The sequence below is a fragment of the Rosa rugosa genome, chromosome 5 (assembly GCF_958449725.1).
Source record: "Rosa rugosa chromosome 5, drRosRugo1.1, whole genome shotgun sequence".
NCBI lineage: Eukaryota > Viridiplantae > Streptophyta > Magnoliopsida > Rosales > Rosaceae > Rosa > Rosa rugosa.
In genome coordinates, this window is record NC_084824.1 from 49,463,691 (window position 1) to 49,472,636 (window position 8,946).

General features: G+C 38.9%; 1 protein-coding gene across 1 annotated transcript; it reads right to left on the bottom strand.

Moving 5' to 3' along the window:
* Positions 1 to 67: 67 nt before the first annotated feature.
* On the bottom strand, positions 68 to 8,499 carry LOC133712884 (COP1-interacting protein 7). The gene is made up of 13 exons (XM_062138993.1): positions 8,152 to 8,499; positions 7,641 to 7,820; positions 7,205 to 7,325; positions 7,088 to 7,127; positions 6,468 to 6,520; positions 6,323 to 6,378; positions 6,033 to 6,185; positions 5,697 to 5,890; positions 3,805 to 5,369; positions 2,039 to 2,977; positions 996 to 1,404; positions 497 to 559; positions 68 to 401 (listed from the first exon to the last, which is right to left on the bottom strand). Exons 1-13 carry the CDS (start codon positions 8,208 to 8,210, stop codon positions 334 to 336), a joined length of 3,900 nt encoding a protein of 1,299 aa, XP_061994977.1. The 5' UTR covers positions 8,211 to 8,499; the 3' UTR covers positions 68 to 333.
* Between the last annotated feature and the right edge of the window lie 447 nt (positions 8,500 to 8,946).

Consider the following 8,946-nt stretch of genomic DNA (forward strand, 5'->3'; position numbering starts at 1 on the left):
TCCAGTTTATGAGTGATTACTCTCTGGGAAATCTACTTGTTCTTCTGATTTTCATGTGAGATCCAAGGGTGCAATATATCAATCCCATTTCCAGCAAACTATTTCCAGTAACAATTTTCGTCAAGCCTGCAACCATTTGATTAAGCAGGAGGGGAACTACAAACTAATTCCCCATGCAACCCTGAATGTGAATGTACAAAGCAAGTTCTACAACAACAAAACTAAGATACTACTTTCACACATACAAAACCGGAGAATCTCTATAACTTCGATGAGTGGAGAAAGATTAGCTTGCCGCTTCCTCATCTTCAAATTTGTAAAGCATTTACGTCTTCATGTTGTCAGCTTCTTTTCACTAGTTTTGCTTCGGAATGGGGACAACAAGGAGAAATGGCGAGAACCTGTAACCATATGAAAGAAATCCTTTTGTTACAATTATTGAAAGAGAAAAAGAACGAATGAAGCAAAGCATGTTTCTGAGTTATAAAACACTTACCCTTTGATGTAGCAGAGGAATTGGAAGTTTCATCTTGCGATATCAGATTCTTTAATGTAAAGACTGATCATGAGCACAAAAAGCTGTCAGCTTACTATGCAAGTACTTGTTATCAAATTTCATATATAACACTCTTTTGGCCTCAACAGACCCCATCCATATTAGATTTTAAGTTTTGACAGATCCACAACTTGCAATGTGCATAAACATACAGCAACATAGCAAGTCAACGAAAAAGAGCCTAGATAATATAAAACGAAAAGAAAAAGGATGACACGAGAAAATGAATCAGGCCTTTCAGTGCCACATTGAACACTAACTAAGATTACACACGAGCACTGAGCACTCATTGATTGGTGTTGTCAGGAGACAGAAGACAGATAAAACAGGGGGGCGAAAAACCTTGAAGGAAGTGTATTACTTTCAATGTGTGTCTAACAAAGAGGAGAATGTAAAGAAACCTAAAAAGAATGTGCGTTCTGGGTCAAATGCAAGTTACCTTCACTAGAAGAAACAGTGTTTGTCGCGTTATCATCTGCTTCAGAACCAATCATGCTGGTATTATCTGGTTCACCATTACGTTCACCTGATGATGAGCTATGGTTCTTTCTTCCAAACTTTAACAGCCGTCTAAACCCTTTTGATGATTCCTTCACCTGGGGCTTTTCAACAGCTTCTGGTATTTTTTCTAGCTTCAAGTTACTAGACTCAGATACATATGCTCTAATAGTTGCTGTGCCTGTTGCCATGGTTTCTGAGCTTGTTGAGGGTGCTTTTCCATACTCAGAATTCACAGTACATGGATCTTCCAGTGAGGATTGCCGCACATAAGGGGCTTGATATGGTTTTTCAACAGTACTATTGCTGGAAAACTTTGGGGTTTCCTTCTCTGAATTATCCACCGGGGCCTATTCACCAAAGATGTATACAAAAATGTTAAAGACTACCAAGAGATATTAGCACAACAACAATGGGAAGTTCATACAAAAGTTAATTAAATAACTAGAATAAATTTATTTTTCCAGGAATGATATAGTTATGTACAATCCTCAGTGGAAGTGGAAGGGCCCTGCATATATAAATACACTTATACGTGCCTGTGCAGAGACAGAAAAGACAAACACCTAACATACGTATATTTGGTTCAGTGGTCCCACCTTAGATTTACAACAAAATTTCAGAATTTCTGATGCTATGGCATGTGAACAACCTAATCACAAACTTATAATAATAGTAAGGCACTAGGGGTACACGTACAACTTCATTCTGTCAGGTGGGAGCACTGAACCAAATATAGATAGAATGCATACAAGTAAACCTTACGAATTTTATCACAGTTCCAAGTTTTGCAGATTTCAAGACTTTACACATATATGCTTGCTTGTAAGCTCGTCAAATGCAAATCAGACACCATGGTTAATGCATATTGTTTTAGTCAAAGATTTCCAAATTTCCAGCTGTGCATCCATAATAGTCCATTGCAGTCGGCATAACCAAAAATATAAAGCTCAAGCGAGTTGTTTGTCATTTGACCAACCGTACCTCATGAGATTGAACCTGCTGCTGTAATAGCTCATGAATGGGTTCTCTATCGACTACATCTACTGTAAGTGGTGAAACTGGTGCCCGAACAGCAGCATAATCTGATACCACCTTTGTTTTCTCCTGAACATGCTGTCCCTTTCCAACCTCCAAATTTCCTCCAGGTGCATGTACAATAGGAATGGAAGTTTTCTCAAGCATCAGAACAGTTTTTTCAATTACTGGATTGTCATCTTTATCACTACGATGTGTACTTTTGTCATCATTCCTCTTCAGTTGAGCACCTCCAGAGGTAGGTTTCACTGAAACATCTTTCTGGCTCGTTTCTTTGGCTGTTGATGTGCTCTGTGCAACAGCAGGTCCCTTGGATGTTCTGATTTTCAATTCTGGAAGGCTAGCAGCCTTGCTTTTGTCATAGTTCACGATAGCAGATATTTTCTTGCTCTCAGACCCATCAGATGCTTTTGGCTTTGATACTGTTACAGTGTTTTGTGGCTTAACTGAAGAAACAAGATTGCTGTTAGGCATCTTAGGCTCTGATAATCTTCTAATTCGTGCCATAGATGACTTGGGATCACTTGTAACACCGGAGTTTTCCTTCTTTTTTTCAGGCAATGAAGATACAGACCGGCTTAACCTGTTTCCAGCCGAGTGGCTTCCAGTATTCAGTTTGCTAGATTTGGCAGTTTTCTGAGAATCAGTAGAGCCCCCCATAGATGCAGTTTTGATGGGGAACCTTTGTAGAGGAGATGATGATCCTGGCTCTGAATCACTAAATTTTGATCCTTTGTGAGAGCTTGGCGATAGTTTTGCCAGCCCTTGTTTCCTGGTTTGCTGTGAGGGCAATGGTGACTGAGCAGGGATGCTACCGGCTCTAGCAGCAATCCTCTTTTGCCTCTGTATCTTTAAAGCTTCCAGTCGTTTGATCTCTTCTTCTTCCTGAAAACAAAATTCAAACATATAAAAATCATATAAACAAACCAAATGAGATTGCTAGTGCAAACCTCGAGAAGCAATGTTTCCACCACAAAACCATGTAAAAAGACATGGAAAGCAATGTACAACATGGAACAGATATGGTGAGATTACAAATATAAAACATTTACGACTCAGACAAGCATTACTGTTATGTTAACTCTTTGTTTTTTTCCTTAATTTTGTAACTATGGTTTTTCTCCTTAACCTTTAAGGTCTCAGACTCATATTTGAGACCACAATATTTTCCCTCAAAGAAAACTGACCCAAAGTCTACAAATATAGAGCTGTGAAAATAATAATGCGGGGGAGACCACCTTGTATACTTTTTTATGCTTCATAACTTTATAATGCATTTCACATGATTGAAGAAGGCATAAATGATTGATTATATCAACTATTGTCAGATAAGGACATGCCTGCTTGTAAAAGTGTGTGCTTCATTGTTCTCTGACACATTTATCTGATTTAACATGCAATATAAGATGGATGAATATGCAAGGTTACCCTTGCGTTAATTTCCTATGATTCATTGTTCTCTGACACATTTATCTGATTTAACATGCAATATAAGATGGATGAATATGCAAGGTTACCCTTGCGTTAATTTCCTACTTTACAGTGTGATTTAAGCATTTCTAAAAGTTCAAAAAGAAGTAGATTATACCAACCCATCCAGAAAATAGTAGCCCTCTCCTTGACCTATAGAAGTTGAACTCACCCTAACCTCCCTCCTATCTTTGTAAATTTACCTTGCCGAATAGAAAACAAAATAGAAATTAGTGACTAACCTTTTCTTTCTTCATTTTCTGAAGATCGGCTTTAAAGCTTCTTAGTTTCTCAGCTCGTGCTCGTGCTTCCTCCAACGGACTCAACTTTGCGGGCTTTCCTTTTCTTATTGGCCCCCCAATCTTCTTTTCTGAAGTATTTTGAACGATCTTAGATTTCTTGTCATTGCCAGGCTTCTTAGCCCCTTTAACGTCACTAACCATATCCTTATGTTTCTTATCCAGAGCAGCACCACCATTTATATGAACCTGCATTTCATAATCTAAAGCAGGGTCATAGCTTGTTGAACCCCTTTCTGCACCACGCTGGGGCATTAAACTCAACTCATCTGGCTCATAATTAACTTGGGCCGCAATCTTATGAGTCATGTCTTCAGATGGGAACTCAGAGTCCATATCAATAGCATTTCTGTCGCTGCTTTCAACATGATCTAGTGACATTGAACGTAACGGAACTATGTAGGAATCATCATTCATGTTGTGTGATGACCTTCTATCCGAACTACGGGTTGCACGCTCGAATCCATTTACAGCAAGTGGATCGGATGGTGAACCTATAAAACCAGACTGGTTATCTTGTCCATGAATCATAAAATCATCATTGGCAGTCCTCCTATAGCCAACCCTTCTGCCATCTATTTCTGAACGTAAATCCATTTGGCCATCTATGATCCTACTGTGACCCAACTGGCCCTCTCTTACTGACATTAACAATTCACCATTTGATGACTTCGGCATGCGATTAACATTCCCACTAAAGTCACTTATATCTGTTGTGCTTCCTTCTTGACTTTCCCCTCTATGTCGATTGCCAGAAAGTAAAGGATCATCCCCAAGGTTACTTTGTCGTCTTTTTTGTTGGACCTTCTTTTCCATAGAAAACATTCCTTGGTCAACATTGCGATTGTCTTCATCAGCATCTCTGAGTAAGAAATTTTGAAAGGCCTGCCAGTTGTCCCCATTTGCTTCCTTCTCAGATGAATCAAATTTATCTATAGATTGTCTGTGGTTTCCTTTTCTTTTGGTTGATTTAAGAGAATTCATAACCTCCAGAATTCCATCCTGCAGATTTCCATCTTCCTCATCAGTTTGAGAGTCAGAACCTGATTGAGATTCTCCGTCAGAAGAATTTTTCCCCTTTGAGGTGATGTAATTAATATTCCGAATGACAACCGTGCCTGATTTCTTTTTACCAGAGCGGCTAGACTTCTTTCGTGATTCCCTCTCCAACTCTGTATCATCTGACGATCTTGTTCTCGAAGCGTCTATCTCCCAGGCTTCTGATTCATCATTGTCGGGACTACCATCCATGGAATGCCTTTTCTGTTTCATTTTTTGACTTTGATTGAGTCTTGGATCCTCTGCTGTTGGATAAGGAGGCTGAAAAAATGGGCTATTTCCAGGGTAATTCTGATAGTAGGGCATGCCTTGCATGGGATATGGTGGATAGACTGGCAATGCACCTGGAGAATGAACAGGCCAGGGAGGGAACATCTGATGGGGAAACTGGCCTGGAAAATATTCTTGGTGGCTTAACGATGGTTGGTGCTCCAAGGGAGGCTTTTCATCTGGACAGATGGACAAACAGATACTTTCAGCTAAATACTAAGAGTAGCGGATTAAGACGTTCAATAAACTATATCATAGTTAATTATGAAAGAAGATTGGGGCCTTTCTCACAGTCAAAGCATCAAAATTATTCGCATATATACACATAAAGTAATGTAGCAGGTGTTCACACTTCTTTTTTATAACTGCAAAATGATGACCAGTCTAACTAATGAAGACTCCAGAGGTAATAGGAAAGTGCTAAATCATGGCAGTTCTTGAGAAAAGTAATTGTACTAGGTTAGTAACCTATTTGTAGGACACCCTCCTAGAAATTGAAGTCTTACCTGCAGAAGTAGCTTTTCCATTATTCTCTGCCAACTCATTTGGCTTGTTGGTCATACTTGAAAGCACTATGCCCGATGCATTCATGGTTGAGAAGTCTGCTCGGTTAGACATTGCTTCAGCTGCTTCAATTTCAAGCCATTGGCCAGTCTCATGCTTTCGTTTCCACAGTTCCTTATATCTTCTACAAGCCTCCCTGTGACATTGAAATTTTAAAATCCGGTAAAGATTTGAAGCACATATTCTGCCACATGTTGATATACGCCTTATATCAAAGAAATTACATTTCTCTTAAAAAATATATATTAAAACGGACGGAAGAAGGAAGTTCTACTCACATCAAGCGTGAAGCCCCAAAGCATTCAGCAAATGATATTAATGGTGGCAGATGATCAACGTCAAAACCTGCCGCTACAGCACGAGCAAAAGCCATACCTTGCTCTTTCTGCAACATTTTTTTGCGTGTCTCCAGAACTTTTAGAAGCTGAACTCTACAATAACATCAGATATAAAAAAAACAATTAGCACCCACAAAAATCTAGTTATATGGAAAAACTAAACCAAATTAGATTACAGCAATCACTGATTAAAGACTACATATGACATGAAAATATGAAATGGTACATACTTTGAGTTCTCCTCTTGTGCAGCGGAACCATTTGCTTCAGGTTTACGGGCACCAGCCTGTCAGTTTATCAAAAGAAACCCCCTATAAAAGACATTAATCAAACTAAAAATTTAAATAAGATTATAATGAGGATATAAACTCTCACCTCATAAAGAACTATTGCTTTCTCTTCATTAGTATCTAGCACTGGCCTGTTTCCTGTCAAAATTAACTTGGGGTTTCAATATCTAATGGTAAAATACTAAAATTATTAACAAAAAAGAAAGATAATCATAGTCTTCCAAAGTAGAAACGCAAATGAAAACAAAATCACAGTATTGAATCTAGTTGATGGAATCTTTGCCTCCCTATATATGAAAAGATAAACACTGAAGATGAAGGAAGCTACGAGAATAGTGAAACTTTCAGCTGATCTCATGTCCTGAAACGAGCAAGCTTTCTAAAGCTTCCTCATTAATCCCCTCTCACACCCCAATACCCAGCCCTTTTAATTCATACAGATGCGAAAAGCTAAAATGCACAGAAGAAAAATGGGTTTTGGTAAATAGGGTAGGGAAAGATAGGGGCTGTTGCCACCTGAAAGAGGCAGAATCTGGTGCCACCAGAGCTATCGGCATAAAGTGTGTCGAGAAAGCGGAGGGGAAACAACACAAATCAGTGGTCAGGCGCAAACATGTAAAGAAAACAAACACAGGCAAACATCTGTTGCTTTACTAATAGTAATATCATTGTGTGAACATATCATTCTTAGTTTTATAACATTACCTTCTATGCTGTCCATAGGTTTTCCATGATTGTCCTCTACCTGCCACAAAGAAACTGCAATTTACATTTCTGCAATGATCGTACATAGATCACTGAACATCGACACATTTTACTTACAGGATTAAATCCCATATCATGATTTCCTTGAATTGTAATGGCCTCCTCAATCTGTAAAATCTCAGATTCTAAAGTGTACACACGTTCCAGGACCTCCGGAGTGCTCACAAAGCGAACAAATCTACAAGCCACCCCACATATTAGTACAGCATGTCAATATCATAGGGAGAGAGTTATCATAGTAGCGCAAGATATTGCATGGCAAACCGCTCTAAACAGTCGCAGCTTAGTAGGCAAAGTGTTTAGCCTATAAAAGCACCGTAACCACTCTCCTTACATTTTAAAAACAAAACGAGTAAACTGAGGAACTGATTCCAAATTACCAAACATACATGCATCATATGCAACAGTTCCTACTTGGCATGGTTAAGCTAAGCAGATCAAACAAGCAGCAAATACTCTAAACAGGACAGAGGCATTCGATTCCACAACACACCTTTCGACAGTACTCTTTGTGAACCATGCTGCATCACTGCCAGACTCCGGCTCGAGAATAATTGAATAGCCCCCCTTGGCCATCTGTTCCTGCGCAGTCTTCAAGTGGGAAAGAAACGGGTCCAACAAACCCGAAGCTATTTTCTCCGTCTTTCCATTTGCAGATATAACCAGGTCACACCTATCAACAAGTACAAATCAAAATGAGGACACTGTGATATGATTACAACTTGTCCAAAATTCTATCTTCTACCTAATAAATTCCAAAAACCAACACACTAGATATGAACAAATACTGCCAAACAATGAAAGAATCACAGAGACTAATACAATCCAAAAACATCAAATCCCAAAAGCAAAACACAACAACAACACCACTCAGATCACTAAAGAAACAAGAATGCATTTCCAACTCATTGGTCATAAGCTCAAAACCCAAAAAAGCCAAATCCAATCTTCATCAACAAACAATAATCAATGGCAACCCATTTGAGAAAAGCAAAGGATTTTACCTAGTCCGAGTGGGTGTGAGTTGGAACAGAGCAGAGTCGAGCCGAGTGGAAGACCTCATTTTTAGAAGAAATCGATTAAAGGGTGGTCAAAGAACCAGGCTTTATGAATTGGGAAAGTGATAAAAATCAGAGACTCATTGGGAAAGTGAAGAACTTTGAAGCCAAAACCATATGGCAAAATGAGCTCAGAGCTAAAAGATGAGGCAATTTCAGATGAAACCCAAATGAGAAAGTGCCTGGTTTAGAAGCTTTTTGCTTTTTTAACAAAAGAGAGAGGATCCAAAGGAGTGTGCTTTGGATGCCAACTCAACCAGAGAGACCATATTTCTCTGAAGAAGAAGAAAAAAACAAAGGAGCTTGATTTAGGCCTAGTGTAAACATACGGATATGGGACAAGGTAGGGGTAAATTAGGGAGAACATAAAAAGGTGCCGGGCCGAGAGGGACAAATTTTCATATTATATACGAGTGATATCATAATATAGTTGGTGACAGTGATTGAGGGTTTAGGGACTGAAATTACGAATTTGCCCATGTCCCTTTCAATGGTACCGTTGAGGCCCTTCCCAGGGTCCCCCCCGCTCTACTTAGCAAGTGGTTGGTGTTTGATTAACCAAAAACCAAAAAGGGCGTTTTGACTTGAGGAGTAGGAGTAAATAGATTTGTTTGTTCAAGTTTTTACCAATTATGAAAGATAAAAAATCCATGGAGTAAAGTAACAGAAATACTATTAAGAGTTTCCATTCATCCAAAACTTGAGGAGTTAGGAGTAAATAGATTTGCTTGTTCAAGTTTT

Coding starts and splice junctions, on each gene's coding strand:
- LOC133712884 (XM_062138993.1), bottom strand. CDS start 8,210: ATGAGGTCTTCCACTCGGCTCGACTCTGCTCTGTTCCAACTCACACCC. Junction 6,521..7,087: donor ACCTATGGACAGCATAGAAG/GTAATGTTATAA, acceptor TAATTTTGACAG/GAAACAGGCCAGTGCTAGAT. Junction 6,186..6,322: donor GCACAAGAGGAGAACTCAAA/GTATGTACCATT, acceptor ATGTTATTGTAG/AGTTCAGCTTCTAAAAGTTC.